This window comes from Protomyctophum bolini (assembly GCF_963924005.1).
Source record: "Protomyctophum bolini genome assembly, chromosome: 10".
Taxonomy (NCBI): domain Eukaryota; kingdom Metazoa; phylum Chordata; class Actinopteri; order Myctophiformes; family Myctophidae; genus Protomyctophum; species Protomyctophum bolini.
In genome coordinates this window covers 45,120,292-45,146,974 of record NC_137871.1, presented here as the reverse complement: position 1 = coordinate 45,146,974, position 26,683 = coordinate 45,120,292, and the positions used below count along the sequence as shown (strand labels likewise).

The 26,683-nt window shown below is 44.7% G+C and overlaps 1 protein-coding gene across 1 annotated transcript in view; it reads left to right on the top strand.

Moving 5' to 3' along the window:
* LOC308322928 (phospholipid-transporting ATPase ABCA1-like) overlaps positions 1-26,683 on the top strand; it is a 130,525-nt gene that overhangs the window by 11,075 nt on the left and 92,767 nt on the right. Inside the window, exons 4-5 of the mRNA XM_080774419.1 lie at positions 12,015-12,156; positions 15,700-15,818. Of these exons, the coding sequence (XP_080630545.1) occupies positions 12,015-12,156; positions 15,700-15,818 (261 nt within the window). The remainder of the gene's footprint in view (positions 1-12,014; positions 12,157-15,699; positions 15,819-26,683) is intronic.

Sequence of the window (26,683 nt, the reverse complement as noted above, 5' to 3'; positions counted from 1 at the left end):
AAACGATGAAGTGATGACTCATCATAATCTAAACGATGAAGTGATGACTCATCATAATCTAAACCATGAAGTGATGACTCATCATAATCTAAACGATGAAGTGATGACTCATCATAATCTAAACGATGAAGTGATGACTCATCATAATCTAAACCATGAAGTGATGACTCATCACAATCTAAACGATGACGTGATGACTCATCATAATCTAAACGATGAAGTGATGACTCATCATAATCTAAACGATGAAGTGATGACTCATCATAATCTAAACGATGAAGTGATGACTCATCATAATCTAAACGATGACGTGATGACTCATCATAATCTAAACGATGAAGTGATGACTCATCATAATCTAAACGATGAAGTGATGACTCATCATAATCTATTCTAAACGATGACCTTGAACTAATTCTGTGCGATGCCAAACCTCTGTCCAGAATGTTGACTTTACAGCTGTCATCTTTTCCTGTTGATCTTTATTATTATCACTATCTCTGGGGCAAATGTCATACTTTCACTCCACTACAATTATTTGAAAACTTTAGTTTGCTATACTACTTACTTACTTCGTAGCTTTTGATTACTATTACAAAAACTATACATTAACATGCACGCACCCATTTCGGCCATTTGAAAACGGCTGATCTACAAGCTGATCTACAAGCTCACAATGCGTCATTGTAGATCTGCTATTTAATTTATTTTTTACATTTGTGACAAAATTCGACTGAGGGACTGCCATTGGAATTCTTTTAATTTTCGTTTTTCCATGTGAAAGCAGGGAATCATATAGCTTCAAATTGACATTGGTTGTTCAGTTTGACACAGATATGGCTTATAGAGTAATGTCTTGCAGCGAGTTGAGAAAACAGGCTTGAAATGTTCACTTCTGTGGACCTAGCTACATGTTTAAGCATTTATTTCATATTTACATGTCTTCTGTGGTCTCTAACATTACACCTAGCTACATGTTTAAGCATTTATTTCATATTTACATATCTGACACTTATCTCAGTCTGCCTGTGCTATGAACTCATTTAAAAACTAAAAAGTTTTTCTCCTCTGGTGAAAAGCCTGGAGTTCGCACGATGACAGTCTCTCAGTCAAATCTGGTCACATTTATTCATACCTTTTTTTTTTATACATTTGAAAACGTGCAAATCTCTCTCCAGAATGTTGCCTTGTATATTTATCAGTAGTTTATTGTTCTCGGGGTGGTTTATGGAGTGTTTTATTGCCAGGCTGTAATGTCATTATCAAGGTTGTGTTTGTGGTGAAGGGTCACTGAAGTTTGGGGTCACGTCAGATTGATAATCTGTGGCGATTACGTCACCAATATCCCCGAGAGCACGGTGGCGCCCCCTAGGGGGCACGGTGGCGTATAGTCGATAGTGCTGTCGCCTCACAGCTGGAAGGTCCTGGGTTGATTCCCGCTGTGGACGCTGGGGTCGTGTTCTCTCCTCAGTGCCCATTCCCAAGGCGGTGTTGGCCTTTCTGTGTGGAGTTTACATGTTCTCCCCGTGTCCCCTAGGGTAGGTAGGTACCCTCACATGTTCTCCCCGTGTCCCCTAGGGTAGGTACCCTCACATGTTCTCCCCGTGTCCCCTAGGGTAGGTACCCTCACATGTTCTCCCTGTGTCCCCTAGGGTAGGTACCCTCACATGTTCTCCCTGTGTCCCCTAGGGTAGGTACCCTCACATGTTCTCCCTGTGTCCCCTAGGGTAGGTACCCTCACATGTTCTCCCTGTGTCCCCTAGGGTAGGTACCCTCACATGTTCTCCCTGTGTCCCCTAGGGTAGGTACCCTCACATGTTCTCCCTGTGTCCCCTAGGGTAGGTACCCTCACATGTTCTCCCCGTGTCCCCTAGGGTAGGTACCCTTACATGTTCTCCCTGTGTCCCCTAGGGTATATAGGTACCCTCTCAAAAAACATGCAGTAATGCTGGTCTCTAGAAAATCAGGAAGCACAAAGGTAAAGGGACCCATAAAAATGTGTCTGCGACCCACAAACGGGCTTGGACCCAGAGTTTGGGAAGCAGCACGAGGTGTCATCATCGTGTTGGAGAAGCGAAAGCAGAAGTGTGTGTGTGTGTGTGTGTGTGTGTGTGTGTGTGTGTGTGTGTGTGTGTCGTCAGGCCAGAGGAATGGTTTCCCTGTGATTCAGAGGGCATGTGATGTGAGACGTGTTGAAACCTGGACCAACAATCCTACGTCTTGTTTGTTGGAGAAGGATTTTGACCCATTCTGGGCGGGAACCTCCTTTTGGTGTTTCAAAGCATTATGTCATACTGTTATACTTTAGCTCTTGAAAAATAGCAGACCTACAAGCTCATAGCGCGGCACTCGGTGCCGCGCTATGAGCTTGTAGGTCTGCTATTTTTGAAAAATCGTATATTCTTTCAGAGCGAACAACATGTTTTCAGACGGGGGTCGGAGGCCAAATACATATTACTGTTGGGGGTCCTTGACATGAAAATGTTTGAGAACGACTGACGGAATCAAACGACTGACAGAATAAAAACGACTGACAGAATCAAACGACTGACAGAATAAAAACGACTGACAGAATCAAACGACTGACAGAATCAAAACGACTGACAGAATCAAACGACTGACGGAATCAAAACGACTGACAGAATCAAACGACTGACAGAATCAAAACGACTGACAGAATCAAACGACTGACCGAATCAAACGACTGACAGAATCAAGCGACTGACAGAATCAAAACGACTGACAGAATCAAAACGACTGACAGAATCAAACGACTGACAGAATCAAACGACTGACAGAATAAAAACGACTGACAGAATCAAAACGACTGACAGAATCAAACGACTGACAGAATCAAACGACTGACAGAATCAAACGACTGACAGAATAAAAACGACTGACAGAATAAAAACGACTGACAGAATCAAACGACTGACAGAATAAAAACGACTGACAGAATCTAACGACTGACAGAATCTAACGACTGACAGAATCAAACGACTGACAGAATCAAACGACTGACAGAATCAAACGACTGACAGAATAAAAACGACTGACAGAATCAAACGACTGACAGAATCAAAACGACTGACAGAATCAAACGTCTGACAGAATCAAACGACTGACAGAATCAAAACGACTGACAGAATCAAACGACTGACAGAATCAAACGACTGACAGAATCAAAACGACTGACAGAATCAAAACAACTGACAGAATCAAACGACTGACAGAATAAAAACGACTGACAGAATAAAAACGACTGACAGAATCAAACGACTGACAGAATCAAACGACTGACAGAATCAAAACGACTGACAGAATCAAACGACTGACAGAATAAAAACGACTGACAGAATAAAAACGACTGACAGAATAAAAACGACTGACAGAATCAAACGACTGACAGAATAAAACGACTGACAGAATAAAAACGACTGACAGAATCAAACGACTGACAGAATAAAAACGACTGACAGAATAAAAACGACTGACAGAATCAAACGACTGACAGAATCAAACGACTGACAGAATCAAACGACTGACAGAATAAAAACGACTGACAGAATCAAACGACTGACAGAATAAAAACGACTGACAGAATAAAAACGACTGACAGAATCAAACGACTGACAGAATCAAAACGACTGACGGAATCAAACGACTGACGGAATCAAACGACTGACAGAATAAAAACGACTGACAGAATAAAAACGACTGACAGAATCAAACGACTGACAGAATCAAAACGACTGACAGAATCAAACGACTGACAGAATCAAACGACTGACAGAATAAAAACGACTGACAGAATCAAACGACTGACAGAATGAATCAAACGACTGACAGAATCAAACGACTGACAGAATCAAAACGACTGACAGAATCAAACGACTGACGGAATAAAAACGACTGACAAACGACTGACAGAATCAAACGACTGACAGAATCAAACGACTGACAGAATAAAAACGACTGACAAACGACTGACAGAATAAAAACGACTGACAAACGACTGACAGAATCAAACGACTGACAGAATAAAAACGACTGACAAACGACTGACAGAATCAAACGACTGACAGAATCAAACGACTGACAGAAACATAGGGTTTTTCAGAAAACTGTCATTTTGCAGAACGGTCCTCGCGTCTGAAATGGGTTGGTCGTGACGTGTCTGTTTGTTGGAGAAGCATCTTAATCATGACGGAGCATTAAGAAAACATGACGGAACAGAAACAGTTAGTCGTAAAAGGTCCCTCTGCACATGGAGAGGGAGCCGTGGCTCAGCGGTACAGAGTGGCCGGATGACAACCGCAAGGTTCCCGGTTCGATCCCTGTGGTGCTCCCCCAGAGTTGGTGTCAAAGTGTCCTTGAGCAAGACTCTCTGAACCTCCTGATTGCTCCTGATGTGCTGGTTGGTGCCTTGCATGGTTTCCTCCGCCATCGGTGTGTGAATGTGTGTGTGAATGGGTGAATGCAATGCACAATCTATGTGAAGGTGTGTGAATGGGTGAATGTAATGCACAGTCTATGTAAAGGTGTGTGAATGGGTGAATGTAATGCACAGTCTATGTAAAGGTGTGTGAATGGGTGAATGTAATGCACCATCTATGTGAAGGTGTGTGAATGGGTGAATGTAATGCACAGTCTATGTAAAGGTGTGTGAATGGGTGAATGCAATGCACAGTCTATGTAAAGGTGTGTGAATGGGTGAATGTAATGCACAGTCTATGTAAAGGTGTGTGAATGGGTGAATGGGTGAATGTAATGCACAATCTATGTAAAGGTGTATGAAAGGGTGAATGTAATGCACAGTCTATGTAAAGGTGTGTGAAAGGGTGAATGTAATGCACAATCTATGTAAAGGTGTGTGAATGTGTGTGTGAATGGGTGAATGTAATGCACAATCTATGTAAAGGTGTGTGAATGTGTGTGTGAATGGGTGAATGTAATGCACAATCTATGTAAAGGTGTGTGAAAGGGTGAATGTAATGCACAGTCTATGTAAAGGTGTGTGAATGTGTGTGTGTGAATGGGTGAATGAAATGCACAGTCTATGTAAAGGTATGTGAGTGTGTGTGTGAATGGGTGAATGCAATGCACAGTCTATGTAAAGGTGTGTGAATGGGTGAATGTAATGCACAATCTATGTAAAGGTGTGTGAGTGTGTGTGTGTGAATGGGTGAATGAAATGCACAGTCTATGTAAAGGTATGTGAGTGTGTGTGTGAATGGGTGAATGTAATGCACAGTCTATGTAAAGGTGTGTGAATGGGTGAATGTAATGCACAATCTATGTAAAGGTGTGTGAATGGGTGAATGTAATGCACAGTCTATGTAAAGGTGTGTGAATGTGTGTGTGTGAATGGGTGAATGAAATGCACAGTCTATGTAAAGGTGTGTGAGTGTGTGTGTGAATGGGTGAATGTAATGCACAGTCTATGTAAAGCGACATGGATAAAGGCGCTATATAAACGTGACATCGCCCCCCATATATGGGGCCCAGGTCACCGTGACATCACGTGACATCGCCCCCCATATATGGGGCCCATGCAGGTCACTGTGATCAGAGTTCATCCCATGCGACCGCACTCGCACGGAGGAGACTGTTCTGGCCAGGCCCGAAAATGAAGGCCCGGCCCTACCTATGGGCCCTCATCAAACCCTGTACACTGCCCCCGCTTATCTCCACCCTTAGATCTCCATATATGGAGCTGATATACTGTACCTGTTCTGGCGTTCCATATCTTGATCTGACCTCAACACACCCTTGAAAAGAAATGTTTTGCATTGTGGGTTTTCAACTGACAGGCTGTCAATCAATCAAAGTCAACTTAATTCAAGTTTTATATTTAATCCATTTCGGGTCGGGAACCCCTTTCGGTGTTAGCATATATGTTAGACTTTAGCTTTTGAAAAATAGCTGTGTGTGTGTGTGTGTGTGTGTGTGTGTGTGTGTGTGTGTGTGTGTGTGTGTGTGTGTGTGTGTGTGTGTGTGTGTGTGTGTGTGTGTGTGTGTGTGTGTGTGTAATGGAGGGTAAAGGTTGTGTGTTGTTGGCTAATACTCCCACTGTGAGGATGTGGTTAGACAGCTGGGCTGATGCACAGAAACACCTACCGCTATCAATTATTGCGAACGCAGTGAGCACTTACTATGAGACCTAGCAGATCATGTCTGTGTGTCTGTCTGTCCCGCTATCCAAATATGGAGTGTGTTGCATCAGCAATCACTCAGCTCCATATATGGGCACAAAAGGGGCCAGGTCCACTCGTCCATGTGTGCTGTCGGGAGGAAACCTCATAACTCCAAAATGTTTTTTCATGAAATGAAATAAAGAAAACCTTATATTTTTTAAAACAAAGCAACACAGCCTCGTCATCACAGTTGGTGTTGTAACTTTATATATTGTCAATTACTTCCATGAGAGGGAAAGATGTGGTGGAGTTAGCTGCTTTAGGAGACAGTTTGAGAGGGGGAGAGGTGGTGGAGTTAGTTGCTTTAGCAGACAGTTTGAGAGGGGGAGAGGTGGTGGAGTTAGTTGCTTTAGCAGACAGTTTGAGGGTCCAATGGAGGTTTTGTGCAAAGCACTTTTTACTACTTTCCATTTGTTCAATATTTTCGAAACGACACACAGACGTAAAGGGTGTTCAATAGCACTGATTTATGGAACAACACACAGACGTAAAGGGTGTTCAATAGCACTGATTTATGAAACAACACACAGACGTAAAGGGTGTTCAATAGCACTGATTTATGAAACAACACACAGACGTAAAGGGTGTTCAATAGCACTGATTCATGAAACAACACACAGACGTAAAGGGTGTTCAATAGCACTGATTTATGAAACAACACACAGACGTAAAGGGTGTTCAATAGCACTGATTTATGAAACAACACACAGACGTAAAGGGTGTTCAATAGCACTGATTTATGAAACAACACACAGACGTAAAGGGTGTTCAATAGCACTGATTTATGAAACAACACACAGACGTAAAGGGTGTTCAATATAGCACTGATTTATGAAACAACACACAGACGTAAAGGGTGTTCAATAGCACTGATTTATGGAACAACACACAGACGTAAAGGGTGTTCAATAGCACTGATTTATGGAACAACACACAGACGTAAAGGGTGTTCAATAGCACTGATTTATGAAACAACACACAGACGTAAAGGGTGTTCAATAGCACCGATTCATGAAACAACACACAGACGTAAAGGGTGTTCAATAGCACTGATTTATGAAACAACACACAGACGTAAAGGGTGTTCAATAGCACTGATTTATGGAACAACACACAGACGTAAAGGGTGTTCAATAGCACCGATTCATGAAACAACACACAGACGTAAAGGGTGTTCAATAGCACTGATTTATGAAACAACACACAGACGTAAAGGGTGTTCAATAGCACCGATTCATGAAACAACACACAGACGTAAAGGGTGTTCAATAGCACTGATTTATGAAACAACACACAGACGTAAAGGGTGTTCAATAGCACTGATTTATGGAACAACACACAGACGTAAAGGGTGTTCAATAGCACTGATTTATGGAACAACACACAGACGTAAAGGGTGTTCAATAGCACTGATTTATGGAACAACACACAGACGTAAAGGGTGTTCAATAGCACTGATTTATAAAACAACACACAGACGTAAAGGGTGTTCAATAGCACTGATTTATGGAACAACACACAGACGTAAAGGGTGTTCAATAGCACTGATTTATGGAACAACACACAGACGTAAAGGGTGTTCAATAGCACTGATTTATGAAACAACACACAGACGTAAAGGGTGTTCAATAGCACTGATTTATGAAACAACACACAGACGTAAAGGGTGTTCAATAGCACTGATTTATGGAACAACACACAGACGTAAAGGGTGTTCAATAGCACTGATTTATGAAACAACACACAGACGTAAAGGGTGTTCAATAGCACTGATTTATGGAACAACACACAGACGTAAAGGGTGTTCAATAGCACTGATTTATGGAACAACACACAGACGTAAAGGGTGTTCAATAGCACTGATTTATGGAACAACACACAGACCTAAAGGGTGTTCAATAGCACTGATTCATGAAACAACACACAGACGTAAAGGGTGTTCAATAGCACTGATTTATGAAACAACACACAGACGTAAAGGGTGTTCAATAGCACTGATTTATGGAACAACACACAGACGTAAAGGGTGTTCAATAGCACTGATTTATGGAACAACACACAGACGTAAAGGGTGTTCAATAGCACTGATTTATGGAACAACACACAGACGTAAAGGGTGTTCAATAGCACTGATTTATGGAACAACACACAGACGTAAAGGGTGTTCAATAGCACTGATTTATGGAACAACACACAGACGTAAAGGGTGTTCAATAGCACTGATTTATGGAACAACACACAGACGTAAAGGGTGTTCAATAGCACTGATTTATGGAACAACACACAGACGTAAAGGGTGTTCAATAGCACTGATTTATGGAACAACACACAGACGTAAAGGGTGTTCAATAGCACTGATTTATGAAACAACACACAGACGTAAAGGGTGTTCAATAGCACTGATTTATGAAACAACACACAGACGTAAAGGGTGTTCAATAGCACTGATTTATGAAACAACACACAGACGTAAAGGGTGTTCAATAGCACTGATTTATGAAACAACACACAGACGTAAAGGGTGTTCAATAGCACTGATTTATGGAACAACACACAGACGTAAAGGGTGTTCAATAGCACTGATTTATGGAACAACACACAGACGTAAAGGGTGTTCAATAGCACTGATTTATAAAACAACACACAGACGTAAAGGGTGTTCAATAGCACTGATTTATGGAACAACACACAGACGTAAAGGGTGTTCAATAGCACTGATTTATGGAACAACACACAGACGTAAAGGGTGTTCAATAGCACTGATTTATGAAACAACACACAGACGTAAAGGGTGTTCAATAGCACTGATTTATGGAACAACACACAGACGTAAAGGGTGTTCAATAGCACTGATTTATGGAACAACACACAGACGTAAAGGGTGTTCAATAGCACTGATTTATAAAACAACACACAGACGTAAAGGGTGTTCAATAGCACTGATTTATGGAACAACACACAGACGTAAAGGGTGTTCAATAGCACTGATTTATGGAACAACACACAGACGTAAAGGGTGTTCAATAGCACTGATTTATGAAACAACACACAGACGTAAAGGGTGTTCAATATAGCACTGTCCTTCACACACAATGTGAAGGACAGTGGTCAGTCTAAGGAGACAATGTGAAGGACAGCGGTCAGGACTTGGTGTGTTAACTGGCTGCTCCCTGTCTGCGCAAGGAGCAGTCTGCTGTCTGCGCAAGGAGCAGTCTGCTGTCTGCGCAAGGAGCAGTCTGCTGTCTGCGCAGACAGAACTGGTTGGAATAACGTGTTCCTTCCACGCGCTACGTCCGGCCCGGGGAAAACGTCCCGTACTTGTCAGGTGAAAATAATTAAAATAATCTCCTCATGCATTGGAGGAAGCATGAGGTCAGTCCGCTGCTCTCCCCAGGTTGGCAGAGGGAGTGTATAGAGCCCAGGATTACATTTAGACAATTGGCACTGGAATCATCGATGCAGTGTGCTGAGCTTGTAGGTCTGCTATTAGTGATTAAGTTCCATGGACTCACTGAGATAAGCACAGATTCCTGGAAGTCCCAGGTGGATTTTACACTCACGGCGGTAATCAAAGACAGTTAAATATTGTTGTGATGGTGACACTGATTCCTCGGTGTGTCTTCATTGCAGGTCACTTCCCATGGGTGGCATTTAGCAGACGCTCTTAATCCAGAGCGACTTACATTAAGCAAGAACAAAAACAGCATGGCAATACTTCACATACATAAAAAGTAGATATCATTGTGTATCTATTTAATGAAACTATACATACTATACATATATACTATGAAGTGCTATGATACGGGGCACGGTGGCACAGTGGGTAGTGCTGTCGCCTCACAGCTAGAAGGTCCTGGGTTCGATTCCCGCTCGGGGCGCTGTGGGTGCTGGCGGCGTGTTTCCTCCTCCGCGTCATCAGTGCCCATACCCGAAGGTGGGGTTGGCAAAAGGGCCTTTCTGTGTGGAGTTTGCATGTTCTCCCCGTGTCCCCTAGGGTAGGTACCCTCACATGTTCTCCCCGTGTCCCCTAGGGTAGGTACCCTCACATGTTCTCCCCGTGTCCCCTAGGGTAGGTACCCTCACAAAAACATGCAGTAATCCTGGTCTCTAAACTGCCTCCCCCTGGCCAGCCGGGGGCGCCTGATGGAGGGGAAAGGAACTGGTTGGAATAACGTGTTCCTTCCACGCGCTACGACGTCCAACCAGGGAAACTCCCCCCTGTCAGGTGTAAAGGAGCAACTTGGACACTCAGGCCTGAAGGAAGCATGAGTTAAGTCCGTTGCTCTCCCCAGGTTGGCGGAGGGTGTGTAGAGCCCAGGATCACAGTAGATGATTGGCACAGGGGTGAAAAATGGGTTACAAAATCGTGGGATAAAAAATATAATAAAAAAAAAGAAAGAAAAGTGCTATCTAAGGGGCGAGGGGTTCCCCAATTCATTTTCCTCAAGGGCCATATTTTGACTGTACGGTACCCGGCTGGGGGCCGAGTCGGCACGCGTGAGGTCTTGGCCTGAAATTAATGTTCAGGGCAAAAGACCCCATTTGAAAAGGACCCCCAGTTTGACATGCAGAGGCTACTGACCCCCATTTAATGTCATTTATAGCTGGGACCCCCTTTCCCCCCCAAAAAACAAAAAATATATAAAGAAATTCACTTTTTTTCTTTCTTTTTTTTGGAAAATTCTTTCGCGGGCCACAAGAGGGCGCCTACAATGTGACGTCATTTGACTAAAGTCTACTCTAAAGTCGACTCTTGGGTGCTACTGAAAATTGCTGACGAGCCGAAATCATTTGGGCTCTACAGCGCCGAAACAGAACACTACAGCACCGAAACAGAGCTGTAAAATAGGAGTATGAATCGGCCCCAACTCCTCTGTGTGTCGTCACACAGGTCACTTCCCCAACAAGGCCTTTCATTGTTTAATGTCTATGCTGCCACCCAATTTGCCCTTCGGGGACACTAAATAACCTTGAACCTTGAACCCTCTGCGGGCACCCTGCCATGGGTCCATCCATCCACTAACCCCCCCCCTGTGTCTCCATACAGGTCACTAACCCCCCTGTGTCTCCATCCATCCACTAACCCCCCTGTGTCTCCATCCATCCACTAACCCCCCTGTGTCTCCATCCATCCACTAACCCCCCTGTGTCTCCATACAGGTCACTAACCCCCCTGTGTCTCCATCCATCCACTAACCCCCCTGTGTCTCCATACAGGTCACTAACCCCCCTGTGTCTCCATCCATCCACTAACCCCCCTGTGTCTCCATCCATCCACTAACCCCCCTGTGTCTCCATCCATCCACTAACCCCCCTGTGTCTCCATACAGGTCACTAACCCCCCCCTGTGTCTCCATACAGGTCACTAACCCCCCTGTGTCTCCATCCATCCACTAACCCCCCTGTGTCTCCATCCATCCACTAACCCCCCTGTGTCTCCATACAGGTCACTAACCCCCCTGTGTCTCCATCCATCCACTAACCCCCCTGTGTCTCCATCCATCCACTAACCCCCCTGTGTCTCCATCCATCCACTAACCCCCCTGTGTCTCCATACAGGTCACTAACCCCCCTGTGTCTCCATCCATCCACTAACCCCCCTGTGTCTCCATCCATCCACTAACCCCCCTGTGTCTCCATCCATCCACTAACCCCCCTGTGTCTCCATACAGGTCACTAACCCCCCTGTGTCTCCATCCATCCACTAACCCCCCTGTGTCTCCATCCATCCACTAACCCCCCTGTGTCTCCATCCATCCACTAACCCCCCCTGTGTCTCCATCCATCCACTAACCCCCCCTGTGTCTCTCCACACAGGTCACTTCCCCAACAAGGCCATGCCCTCTGCGGGGACCCTGCCGTGGGTCCAGGGCATCATCTGCAACGCCAACAACCCCTGCTTCCGCAGCCCCACGCCCGGCGAGTCGCCCGGGGTGGTGGGCAACTTCAACGACTCCATGTGAGTACCATTAATGAGCGCCTCACACTCTGTCTGTCTCCATGTGAGTACCATGAGCTGTCTCACACTCTGTCTGACTCCATGTGAGTACCATGAGCGCCTCACACTCTGTCTGACTCCATGTGAGTACCATGAGCGCCTCACACTCTGTCTGTCTCCATGTGAGTACCATGAGCGCCTCACACTCTGTCTGACTCCATGTGAGTACCATGAGCTGTCTCACACTCTGTCTGACTCCATGTGAGTACCATGAGCTGTCTCACACTCTGTCTGTCTCCATGTGAGTACCATGAGCTGTCTCACACTCTGTCTGTCTCCATGTGAGTACCATGAGCTGTCTCACACTCTGTCTGTCTCCATGTGAGTACCATGAGCTGTCTCACACTCTGTCTGTCTCCATGTGAGTACCATGAGCTGTCTCACACTCTGTCTCTGGTGCTGCTCCATTGTCTCAAAGGCCCTTAACCCATTCTGACCTGAGATCAGATTCATACGAGGTTTCCACTGGACACACACTGGTCTGATTGACCCGTTCTGACCTGAGATCAGATTCTAAAAATGTCCGTCGTTCAGTCGATTAAAAAAAAATAGCAGACCTACAAGCTCGTAGCGCGCCACTCGGTGGCGCACTATGAGCTTGTAGATCTGCTATGGGTCTGGTCCACAAGATTTGATACACCACCAAGATACCCGCATGTACCTGTCTAGATACTTCCTTAATGTAAACGAAGTCCACACCCACAACACCAGAGGGAGTGCGACAAACCATGTGCAACCCAGATTCGGCACAAACAAGGGACTAAATTATTTTCGCTCCTATGCCACCAAAATGTGGAACGCCCTACCAACAGTCATTAAGACATGTGAATCCCTTGACTCCTTCAAAACCTGCTCTCAAAGGGCACCTATACGGACGGCTGCAATTCGAAACTGGCCCCCGTAAAATCGGACCCTACCATGACCTCATCGCATTGGTGCTGACCTCATCGCATTGGTGCTGACCTCATCACTTTTGGCATGACATCTATGGTCGTATGACCGATTGGCTAAGATTGCCTTCTTAAAGTTATATTCAGTGGTTTCACTCAAAAAACCTTAGGTTCCGTTTTTGGCTGTGGGACCTAAGCCTTCGTCCAATCAGGATAGAGAGTCAAAAACGAAACCTAAGGTTTTTTGACCCCCAGGGGTTAACTGGGGACAGGGAGGAACTCCTATGCCTCAAATCTTCAACAGACTCTCCTAGAATCTCTCGTCTGTTCTTAAAGTCTCTCTCTGGTGTCTCTCCTCTCCTAGAATCTCTCGTCTGTTCTTAAAGTCTCTCTCTGGTGTCTCTCCTCTCCTAGAATCTCTCGTCTGTTCTTAAAGTCTCTCTCTGGTGTCTCTCCTCTCCTAGAATCTCTCGTCTGTTCTTAAAGTCTCTCTCTGGTGTCTCTCCTCTCCTAGAATCTCTCGTCTGTTCTTAAAGTCTCTCTCTGGTGTCTCTCCTCTCCTAGAATCTCTCGTCTGTTCTTAAAGTCTCTCTCTGGTGTCTCTCCTCTCCTAGAATCTCTCGTCTGTTCTTAAAGTCTCTCTCTGGTGTCTCTCCTCTCCTAGAATCTCTCGTCTGTTCTTAAAGTCTCTCTCTGGTGTCTCTCCTCTCCTAGAATCTCTCGTCTGTTCTTAAAGTCTCTCTCTGGTGTCTCTCCTCTCCTAGAATCTCTCGTCTGTTCTTAAAGTCTCTCTCTGGTGTCTCTCCTCTCCTAGAATCTCTCGTCTGTTCTTAAAGTCTCTCTCTGGTGTCTCTCCTCTCCTAGAATCTCTCGTCTGTTCTTAAAGTCTCTCTCTGGTGTCTCTCCTCTCCTAGAATCTCTCGTCTGTTCTTAAAGTCTCTCTCTGGTGTCTCTCCTCTCCTAGAATCTCTCGTCTGTTCTTAAAGTCTCTCTCTGGTGTCTCTCCTCTCCTAGAATCTCTCGTCTGTTCTTAAAGTCTCTCTCTGGTGTCTCTCCTCTCCTAGAATCTCTCGTCTGTTCTTAAAGTCTCTCTCTGGTGTCTCTCCTCTCCTAGAATCTCTCGTCTGTTCTTAAAGTCTCTCTCTGGTGTCTCTCCTCTCCTAGAATCTCTCGTCTGTTCTTAAAGTCTCTCTCTGGTGTCTCTCCTCTCCTAGAATCTCTCGTCTGTTCTTAAAGTCTCTCTCTGGTGTCTCTCCTCTCCTAGAATCTCTCGTCTGTTCTTAAAGTCTCTCTCTGGTGTCTATCCTCTCCTAGAATCTCTCGTCTGTTCTTAAAGTCTCTCTCTGGTGTGTCTCCTCTCCTAGAATCTCTCGTCTGTTCTTAAAGTCTCTCTCTGGTGTCTCTCCTCTCCTAGAATCTCTCGTCTGTTCTTAAAGTCTCTCTCTGGTGTCTATCCTCTCCTAGAATCTCTCGTCTGTTCTTAAAGTCTCTCTCTGGTGTGTCTCCTCTCCTAGAATCTCTCGTCTGTTCTTAAAGTCTCTCTCTGGTGTGTCTCCTCTCCTAGAATCTCTCGTCTGTTCTTAAAGTCTCTCTCTGGTGTCTCTCCTCTCCTAGAATCTCTCGTCTGTTCTTAAAGTCTCTCTCTGGTGTGTCTCCTCTCCTAGAATCTCTCGTCTGTTCTTAAAGTCTCTCTCTGGTGTGTCTCCTCTCCTAGAATCTCTCGTCTGTTCTTAAAGTCTCTCTCTGGTGTCTCTCCTCTCCTAGAATCTCTCGTCTGTTCTTAAAGTCTCTCTCTGGTGTCTCTCCTCTCCTAGAATCTCTCGTCTGTTCTTAAAGTCTCTCTCTGGTGTCTCTCCTCTCCTAGAATCTCTCGTCTGTTCTTAAAGTCTCTCTCTGGTGTCTCTCCTCTCCTAGAATCTCTCGTCTGTTCTTAAAGTCTCTCTCTGGTGTCTCTCCTCTCCTAGAATCTCTCGTCTGTTCTTAAAGTCTCTCTCTGGTGTGTCTCCTCTCCTAGAATCTCTCGTCTGTTCTTAAAGTCTCTCTCTGGTGTCTCTCCTCTCCTAGAATCTCTCGTCTGTTCTTAAAGTCTCTCTCTGGTGTCTCTCCTCTCCTAGAATCTCTCGTCTGTTCTTAAAGTCTCTCTCTGGTGTCTCTCCTCTCCTAGAATCTCTCGTCTGTTCTTAAAGTCTCTCTCTGGTGTCTCTCCTCTCCTAGAATCTCTCGTCTGTTCTTAAAGTCTCTCTCTGGTGTCTCTCCTCTCCTAGAATCTCTCGTCTGTTCTTAAAGTCTCTCTCTGGTGTCTCTCCTCTCCTAGAATCTCTCGTCTGTTCTTAAAGTCTCTCTCTGGTGTGTCTCCTCTCCTAGAATCTCTCGTCTGTTCTTAAAGTCTCTCTCTGGTGTCTCTCCTCTCCTAGAATCTCTCGTCTGTTCTTAAAGTCTCTCTCTGGTGTCTCTCCTCTCCTAGAATCTCTCGTCTGTTCTTAAAGTCTCTCTCTGGTGTCTCTCCTCTCCTAGAATCTCTCGTCTGTTCTTAAAGTCTCTCTCTGGTGTCTCTCCTCTCCTAGAATCTCTCGTCTGTTCTTAAAGTCTCTCTCTGGTGTCTCTCCTCTCCTAGAATCTCTCGTCTGTTCTCGGACGCCAAGAAGATCCTGCTGTACAGCCAGAACGACAAGAACCTGGACGGCTTCAAGGACCTGGCCCGGGCGCTGGAGGGGCTACGCGCTAACAGCTCAGGTATGACTCTCTAACAGCTACATGCTAACAGCTACATGCTAACAGCTACATGCTAACAGCAACGCGCTAACAGCTCAGGTATGACTCTCTAACAGCTACATGCTAACAGCTACGCGCTAACAGCTCAGGTATGACTCTCTAACAGCTACATGCTAACAGCTACATGCTAACAGCTACGCGCTAACAGCTCAGGTATGACTCTCTAACAGCTACATGCTAACAGCTACGCGCTAACAGCTCAGGTATGACTCTCTAACAGCTACATGCTAACAGCTACATGCTAACAGCAACGCGCTAACAGCTCAGGTATGACTCTCTAACAGCTACATGCTAACAGCTACATGCTAACAGCTACACGCTAACAGCTCAGGTATGACTCTCTAACAGCTACATGCTAACAGCTACATGCTAACAGCTCAGGTATGTCACATTGTGTACAGTCACATTGTGTACAGTCACATTGTCACATTGTCATGTCAACAGATCAGTTGCTTTTTTTTTTGGGAGGTCTGGAGCTTAGTTATTTTCATGTCATATGAAAGCAGGATGATTCCCTTGGTTGTTCAGTTTGACCCACCAGTTTTGGAGATATGGCTTATAGAGCACCGAAGTCCTGACGTAACTCGCTCATCCCGACGATTCCCCTGGTTCGCGGAAGTAATTTCTCTATGGAGAACAACATGGGGTGATCTTAACATCGTCTACTATAAGCGTCCAAAAATAAACAAGCTGTCTCGGCGTTATTGTCAGGGAGGTGTTTCTGTATCGTTTTCAACAGTCAGTCACTCATATAATGATACAGTCTGCTTCTAGCGACAATCTAACTAATTCAGCAGCAGTAACATTAGCGTTTTATCTCAGTCAGTTGATTCTTCATATCCATATGAGTGAAGCGGCCGGGGTGACATGTTTATTTTTTCAAACACAGTTGTTATATGAGGCGATCTAAAATCGCCTCAATGGGGATTTCAATGCAACTAAACAAATACATGAACCTGTGGACTGACGCCCTCTACTGAAAGTGACGTCAGACTTCGGTGCTCTATAGAGTAATGTCTTGCAGAAAACAGGCTTGACAGGTTCACTTCTGTGGACTCTAACATTACACCTAGCTACATGTTTAAGCATTTATTTCATATTTACATGTCAATTTCAGCTCCGACACTTATTTCAGACATGCTGTAGTTTGTGAAGAGTCTGTTTGTGATATTAACTCATTTTGGGGAAAAAATAGTTTTTATCCTTTGGTGAAAAACTGGAGGTTGCTCGATGGCAGGCTCTGTCAAATCTGGTCACATTTATAGACAACATCCCCTGGTTTCTCCGTGGAGAATAACATTGAGTCATCTTAGAAACGTCTCATGTAAGAATTGTGGTGCAAAAAATAAACAAGCTGTCTCTGCGATATTGTCGGGGAGGTGTCTCTGTATCGTTCACGACAGCAGTCAGTCACTCAGCTCAGCTGTCCTACTGTCTGTCTCTCCTACGCTGTCTCCCTCTCAGCTGTCCTACTGTCTGTCTCTCCTACGCTGTCTGTCTCTCAGCTGTCCTACTGTCTCCCTCTCAGCTGTCCTACTGTCTGTCTGTCCTACGCTGTCTCTCTCTCAGCTGTCTGTCTCTCTCAGCCCTCCTCCACCTCCTCCATGAATAAGTGGTGCCGTTGGCTGTCCTTTGAAGGCAGCAGCGACAGAAACATGTCTGAGCAGGTAGAGGAGAAAGGGAACAACCGCGGCCCCCCCGCCCCCCCCCACGCCCCCCCGAGGAGAAAGGGAACAACCGCGGCCCCCCCGCCCCCCCCCACGCCCCCCCCCCCCGCCCTCCACACCCCCCCCCCCCCCATTCCTTGCCCCACGCGGTGTGTGAGTGTGGATCAGGAGAATTGGAGCGACGTCTTTATCTGTGCTCAGCCATGCAGAAAGTTGAGTCCAGTCCAGAGTCCAGTCCAGAGTACAGTACAGTACAGTACAGTACAGCACAGCACAGCACAGCACAGCACAGTACAGTACAGTACAGCACAGCACAGTACAGTACAGTACAGTACAGTACAGTACAGTACAGTACAGTACAGCACAGCACAGCACAGCACAGCACAGCACAGTACAGCACAGCACAGTACATCACAATACAGTCAAACGTTATTGTCACATCACATTAAGGGGCAGGTATAAATAAGATTTATCTTCTTCCAGCTCCTTTTCTTTTCTGATATGGAATATGTAAAATGAATAATAATCATGTAAAACCATGAAACTGAAATGAAATGAATAAATATGAAATTAAATGAAATTAAATGAAACATTACAAGTAAAATGCAGTTTGTGCAGGCTCATCATTGCAGTTAACCCATTCTGACCGGGAACCCATTTTGGTGTTAGCATCATGTTATGCTTTAGCTATTGAAAAATAGCAGATCTACAAGCTCATAGCGCGCCACCGAGTGGCGCGCTACGAGCTTGTAGGTCTGCTATTTTTGAAAAAATCAAAGAACGACTGACATTTTTTAGAATCTGATCTCGGGTCAGAATGGGTTAATCGGACCAGTGTGTCCAGTGGAAACCGCGTATGAATCTGATCTCAGGTCAGAATGGGTTAAAAAGAAGAAAGAAAGTGCATAATTATTAGTACATGACTAAACTACATGGTACAATGTACCAGCAGTCTAATTGTGGACAAGTAGAAACTGTTCCAGAGTCTGGAGGTGCTGCCCTTGACGTTTGCCCGGCTGTGGGCGCGGCAGTGGTCTGAACAGGCTATGGGCTGGAGGGGGTGACGGCAGTGGTTTGAACAGGCTATGGGCTGGAGGGGGTGACGGCAGTGGTTTGAACAGGCTATGGGCTGGAGGGGGTGACGGCAGTGGTTTGAACAGGCTATGGGCTGGAGGGGGCGACGGCAGTGGTCTGAACAGGCTATGGGCTGGAGGGGGTGACGGAAGTGGTCTGAACAGGCTATGGGCTGGAGGGGGTGACGGATGTCCCTGATAATGTTCTCAGCCTTTAGAGCCACACAAACGTCTCTCGTGTATTTCCTGGAGTCGGTCGGGGAAAGCTCCCCTCCCACGATGCGCTGCGCTGTTCGCACCACTCTCTGGGTAGTTGCGAATGCAGTGAGCACTTACTATGAGACCTAGCAGATCATGTCTGTCTGTCCGTGTGTCCGTGTGTCTGTCCCGCTATCCAAATATGGAGTGTGTTGCATCAGCAATCACTCAGCTCCATATATGGGCACAAAAGGGGCCAGGTCCACTCAGCTCCATATATGGGCACAAAAGGGGCCAGGTCCACATATACAGTAACAGCGGGACAGACAGACAGACAGACAGACATGATCTGCAGGGTCTCAGCTGCGTTCGCTTCCCGCGTTTGCGCGTCTTACTGGTGTAGTCTAGTGTGTATTGCGGGGGAGCAGTGTGTGTGTGTGTGTGTGTGTGTGTATTGCGCGGGCAGAGACAGGCTCAGGTGTGTGTGTGTGTGTGTGTGTGTGTGTGTGTGAAGGTTGGTTGTCTGCTCAGGTGTGTGTGTGAAGGTTGGTTGTCTGCTAATCGTTTGCTGCACGCTGTGACTTGTCTGACCTTTACTTTACTGGGCTGAAGTTTATCTGGTGAGCCTGACGAGACCACAGTGGTGTGAAAGTTCCCTGTGTTTATCTGGTGAGACCAGGGAGGCAGTCAAGACAGATATTTCGTGAAGCCACTAAGGAAATCGGGACTTCCTGAAAGTTCATATAATGGCCTGTTGTGGCGCTGTCATTGGACCCAGAAAAAACCCATAGCCCCATAGAAGTCCATGTATTTGGGCCCAACTTCACCTAGACTGTATTACCCAGGGGGGCAGTCAGACGGATATTTTGTGAAGCCACTAAGGAAATGAAAGTTCATATAATGGCCTGTTGTGGCGCTCTCATTGGGCTCAAAAAAACCCATAGTCCCATAGAAGTCCATGTATTTGGGCCCAACTTCACCTAGACTGTATTACCTTAGTAAACATGGTCATGAATCCTTTTTGCTTCCAGTCACTAGTTTAAAGTCTCATTTCTAATGTCATAATATTATTTTTGGAAAATTATGGTCCCATTTATTAAAAAAATGACCATAAAGTCGCGCATGTTCTGAGGGGCGTGGCTACCGTTACAGTCTATGAACGGGATCCCCCACCCACTCGAGTCAAAATAAAAACCAACGGAGAAGAAGGGGGGGAAGTCCCGCCTCGTTGTCTGGGCCAGCTGGCCTGAACTGGGCCAAAACGGATCTAGAAAGATCCGTTGCAAGGACTGACGGGCTTCATTTTACGTTCACGTTAGACCCGGGGAACGCTTTGTCCATATTTTTTACAGTCTATGGTATTACCTTAATAAACATGTTCACTGGTTTAAAGTCTCATTTCTAATGTCATAATATTCTTTTTGGAAAATTATGGTCCCATTTATTTAAAAAATGACCATAAAGTCGCGTATGTTCTGAGGGGCGTGGCTACCGTTACAGTCTATGATCGGGATCCACCCCCCCGTTCAGTCAAAATAAAAAACCAACGAAGAGTAAGGGGGGGAAGTCCCGCCTCGTTGTCTGCCCAAACGGAGCCAGCCAATGGCCAGCTGTGCCCAAACGGAGCCAGCCAATGGCCAGCTGGGCCCAAAACGGATCTAGAAAGATGGCGACTTACAGTGCAAAGGAATTACAGGCTTCATTTTACGTCCATGTTAGACCCGGGGAACGCTTTGTCCATATTGTTTACAGTCTCTGGGTGTGCCTGAAGACACCACAGTGGTGTGAAAGTACCCTGTGTCGTACACAGTACTGTACTTTAGTAAAATGGCACTTCTAATTTCTAGTATAGTTTTACCTCTACGCCACTAGATCATATAGAGGCAGAATATTGTACTTTTACTCCACTACGATTACTCGATAAACGTGAATTAATAGTTTATTTGAATGAATGGATGAATAGTTTATAACTTTAGTAACTTTAGTTACTAATAGCTACTTTGTAGAAAGAGCGCGTTGCTCCGACTTCGGGAAAAAAGCTATTCTCCCGATTGCTGCCTCCAGGAAGGCAGCAATCGGGAGAATAGCTTTTTTCCCCGAAGTCTCCTGAAATTGAACTCAGTGTTTAGTGTTTCTGAATCCATGTCGTTAAACTCCTGCATCTCCACTAGCTACAGAGTTCTGCGTTGCGCCCCGAGAATATCAGATCTACAAGCTCTCTCTTCACGCCCCTGCCTTCTCCGCTAGGCTCCCTCCCTCCCTCCCTCCCTCTCTGCTGGGTGTGAGCGGGTTCGAGGCCGGCCGTAGCGTAGCGTAGCATAGCGTCCGTCCCCTCAGTGCGACTGCAGCGGCCCTGCCCCCCCCCCCCGTCGCCCCCCCCGTCCCCCCGTCCCCCCCCCCCTGACCCTGCAGCTGGACAAACTGTACTCTGACGTGTTGGAACTGGTTTCTAGAGGCTGCGGGTCAGAGACCCCTCCCCTCCTTTCCTTCACGCTGTGTCCTCGTTATCTCTGGTCCCCTTTTTTAATATTCACAATAATGTCTTCTTGAACTGATTTAACCACTTGAACCCTAGGGCACCGGAGGGGACTTGAAGGGTACCGGGGGGGGGGGGGGGGTGGCGGACCTTAACCCATTCTGACCTGAGATCAGATTCTAAAAACGTCTTCTACATCCTGACAGTTTTCTGAAAAAGCTACGTTTCTATGTCAGTCGTTCTTTCTATTTTTCAATAGCTAAAGCATAACATGATGCCAAAATGGGTTCCCGTTCAGAATGGGTTAAAGCAAAACTAGCAGATCTACAAGCTTATGTGTCACACGTCATGCGCGTGAGCTTGACTTGTAGATCGCATAAGCGCGCGCACACATGACTTTGTCCCTATAATGTGCACGGACTATACTGGCTCCGTTCCACTTCCCTCACACCAGTACAGAGGAGAGAGAGAGTCACAGGTCACTTTGACACTTTACCCACTTGTTGTCATTGACTCACAGTCATTCGATAAGCAGGTGTTTATCTGGGTTTAATTGAACGTCATCTTAGCTGATTAGACCTTATCACAGTCATTCCATGAGTCGTTTTACACTTGGGTTTGCATGCCGAAAATAGCAGATCTACAAGCTCGACGCGTTGTGAGCTTGTAGATCTTGCTATTTTGCCATAAACGTTCCTTTAACCCGTACTGGGCGTACTACGATAAAGAGGATACTTTTACTCAAATCAATGTTGGATTCTGGACCCAAAACAAACTGTCCCGCGACCCCCAGACGGGTCCCCAGCCACAGTTTGGGAAACGGCGTGAAGCTAATGGACCGTCCTATTGGCTAATGAGACACACTGGCTGTCTGCTGCCCTGCTGAGTGCACGCACACACACACACACACACACACACACACACACACACACACACACACACACACACACACACACGCACACACTGAGAGAAGCACGCATGCACACACGCACGCACTGAGAGAAGCACTGAGACGCACGCACGCACACACACACGCACGCACACTCAGAAACACACACACACACACACACACACAGCAAGAGACACACACACACACATTCACACAGAGACACACGCACGCACACTCAGAAACACACACACACACACACAGCAAGAGACACACACACACACATACACACAGAGACGCACGCACGCACACACGCACGCACACTCAGAAACACACACACACACAGCAAGAGACACACACACACATACACACAGAGAGACCTGTGCATGCACACACGCAGACACACACACACACACACACACACACACACACTTCACATTAAACTTTCTTCAAAAAAAATTGTTCACCCAGGAAAGGGATTTGACCCCCTCCCCCCCCCCCCCATGGAGACTGAGGAAGGCAGAGGTCATTAGTGTGTGTGTGTGTGTGTGTGTGTGTGTGTGTGTGTGTGTGTGTGTGTGTGTGTGTGTGTGTGTGTGTGTGTGTACAAGCTTTACAGACGGGTAAAAGGGATGTCTATGCTCTAGTTCTGTGTCAGTGCTGTACCCTAGCCCTAGTCCTGTCTCAGTGCTGTACCCTAGCTCTATAGTTTGTCTCAGTGCTGTACCCTAGCTCTAGTTCTTTCATCTTCATTTTTATTCTCCTTCCGTTTATATTATATCAATGTATTCCTTAGTGATGCACCAAATATTCGGCCGCAGAAAATGTTCGGCATGAGAGAAAATGGCAAAAAAATGCATTTTCGACCTCTTCGCAGAAAACACATCCCCCGAATAGTGTATAATTAATGAGCTGAATAAATGTTTTATGGACCCATAACGGTGATGGTTATTTAAGTTAAGTTTTGCCATAACCATTTATTTATTTTGCCATAAATCAGGTGGCTTTAAATGTACGGCCATGACGGCAATATGGTATAGGAAAAGAATAGGGATGCACCGAAAGGGAAATTCTTGGCCGAAACCGAATACCGAATATAGGAAACTGTTGGCCGAAAACCGAATCCCGAATATCCGAATATGATTAATATTATATATCTTTTTTTCCTACCATTGCTGTCATGGCCGTACCTTAAAGTGACCTGATTTATGGCTAAATAATGGCAAAACTTAACTTAAATAATAATCACTATTATGGGTCGGAGGGTCCATAAAACATTTATTCAGCTCGTTTGAATGCATTAACTGCATACACTATTCGGTGACATATTTTCTGCCTATTCGGTGCCGAAACCGAATGGGCCGAATATTCGGTGCATCACTAGAAAAGAATATAGTATAATATTAATCATATTTGGATATTCGGTTTCGGCCAAGAATGTCCCCCCCCTCCCCCCCTCTGTGTCGGCCTGTCCCGCTGCACCCTTTAGAGTCCAACATGTTCAGACACGCTTCTCCCAAAACCACACACACACACACACACACACACACACACACACACACACACACACACACACACACACACACACAGAAAGGTCGGGAGAGAATAGAATAGAGCTCACTCTCTCTCTCTCTCTCTCTCTCTCCAAATTATCCTAGAGTGGAGTTTCTTGTGTTTACAATGTGTGTGTGTGTGGGGGGGGGGGGGGGGGGTGGAGGGGGGGGGGGGGTGTTTTTAGACCTGAGACCAGATTCTGTAAATGTCTTCTAAATCCTGACTACTAGTTTCTACGTCAGTGGTTTAAATCAGTTTCTATGTGAGTGGATCTTAAACTAAATCAGTTTCTATGTGAGTGGATCTTAAACTAAATCAGTTTCTATGTGAGTGGATCTCAAGCTAAATCAGTTTCTATGTGAGTGGATTTCAAGCTAAATCAGTTTCTATGTGAGTGGATCTCAAACTAAATCAGTTTCTATGTGAGTGGATCTCAAGCTAAATCAGTTTCTATGTGAGTGGATCTCAAGCTGAATCAGTTTCTATGTGAGTGGATTTCAAGCTAAATCAGTTTCTATGTGAGTGGATCTCAAACTAAATCAGTTTCTATGTGAGTGGATCTCAAGCTAAATCAGTTTCTATGTGAGTGGATCTCAAGCTAAATCAGTTTCTATGTGAGCGGATCTCAAACTAAATCAGTTTCTATGTGAGTGGATCTCAAACTAAATCAGTTTCTATGTGAGTGGATCTCAAGCTAAATCAGTTTCTATGTGAGTGGATCTCAAACTAAATCAGTTTCTATGTGAGTGGATCTCAAGCTAAATCAGTTTCTATGTGAGTGGATCTCAAGCTAAATCAGTTTCTATGTGAGTGGATCTCAAACTAAATCAGTTTCTATGTGAGTGGATCTCAAACTAAATCAGTTTCTATGTGAGAGGATCTCAAGCTAAATCAGTTTCTATGTGAGTGGATCTCAAACTAAATCAGTTTCTATGTGAGTGGATCTCAAACTAAATCAGTTTCTATGTGAGTGGATCTCAAGCTAAATCAGTTTCTATGTGAGTGGATCTCAAACTAAATCAGTTTCTATGTGAGTGGATCTCAAACTAAATCAGTTTCTATGTGAGTGGATCTCAAACTAAATCAGTTTCTATGTGAGTGGATCTCAAACTAAATCAGTTTCTATGTGAGTGGATCTCAAGCTAAATCAGTTTCTATGTGAGTGGATCTCAAGCTAAATCAGTTTCTATGTGAGTGGATCTCAAACTAAATCAGTTTCTATGTGAGTGGATCTCAAACTAAATCAGTTTCTATGTGAGTGGATCTCAAGCTAAATCAGTTTCTATGTGAGTGGATCTCAAGCTAAATCAGTTTCTATGTGAGCGGATCTCAAACTAAATCAGTTTCTATGTGAGTGGATCTCAAACTAAATCAGTTTCTATGTGAGTGGATCTCAAGCTAAATCAGTTTCTATGTGAGTGGATCTCAAACTAAATCAGTTTCTATGTGAGTGGATCTCAAACTAAATCAGTTTCTATGTGAGTGGATCTCAAACTAAATCAGTTTCTATGTGAGTGGATCTAAAACTAAATCAGTTTCTATGTGAGAGGATCTCAAGCTAAATCAGTTTCTATGTGAGTGGATCTCAAGCTAAATCAGTTTCTATGTGAGTGGATCTCAAGCTGAATCAGTTTCTATGTGAGTGGATCTCAAGCTAAATCAGTTTCTATGTGAGTGGATCTCAAACTAAATCAGTTTCTATGCGAGTGGATCTCAAACTAAATCAGTTTCTATGTGAGCGGATCTCAAACTAAATCAGTTTCTATGTGAGTGGATCTCAAACTAAATCAGTTTTTATGTGAGTGGATCTCAAACTAAATCAGTTTCTATGTGAGTGGATCTCAAGCTAAATCAGTTTCTATGTGAGTGGATCTCAAGCTAAATCAGTTTCTATGTGAGTGGATCTCAAACTAAATCAGTTTCTATGTGAGTGGATCTCAAACTAAATCAGTTTCTATGTGAGTGGATCTCAAGCTAAATCAGTTTCTATGTGAGTGGATCTCAAGCTAAATCAGTTTCTATGTGAGCGGATCTCAAACTAAATCAGTTTCTATGTGAGTGGATCTCAAACTAAATCAGTTTCTATGTGAGTGGATCTCAAGCTAAATCAGTTTCTATGTGAGTGGATCTCAAACTAAATCAGTTTCTATGTGAGTGGATCTCAAGCTAAATCAGTTTCTATGTGAGTGGATCTCAAGCTAAATCAGTTTCTATGTGAGTGGATCTCAAACTAAATCAGTTTCTATGTGAGTGGATCTCAAACTAAATCAGTTTCTATGTGAGAGGATCTCAAGCTAAATCAGTTTCTATGTGAGTGGATCTCAAACTAAATCAGTTTCTATGTGAGTGGATCTCAAACTAAATCAGTTTCTATGTGAGTGGATCTCAAGCTAAATCAGTTTCTATGTGAGTGGATCTCAAACTAAATCAGTTTCTATGTGAGTGGATCTCAAACTAAATCAGTTTCTATGTGAGTGGATCTCAAACTAAATCAGTTTCTATGTGAGTGGATCTCAAGCTAAATCAGTTTCTATGTGAGTGGATCTAAAACTAAATCAGTTTCTATGTGAGAGGATCTCAAGCTAAATCAGTTTCTATGTGAGTGGATCTCAAGCTAAATCAGTTTCTATGTGAGTGGATCTCAAGCTGAATCAGTTTCTATGTGAGTGGATTTCAAGCTAAATCAGTTTCTATGTGAGTGGATCTCAAGCTAAATCAGTTTCTATGTGAGTGGATCTCAAGCTGAATCAGTTTCTATGTGAGTGGATCTCAAGCTAAATCAGTTTCTATGTGAGTGGATCTCAAACTAAATCAGTTTCTATGCGAGTGGATCTCAAACTAAATCAGTTTCTATGTGAGCGGATCTCAAACTAAATCAGTTTCTATGTGAGTGGATCTCAAACTAAATCAGTTTTTATGTGAGTGGATCTCAAACTAAATCAGTTTCTATGTGAGTGGATCTCAAGCTAAAT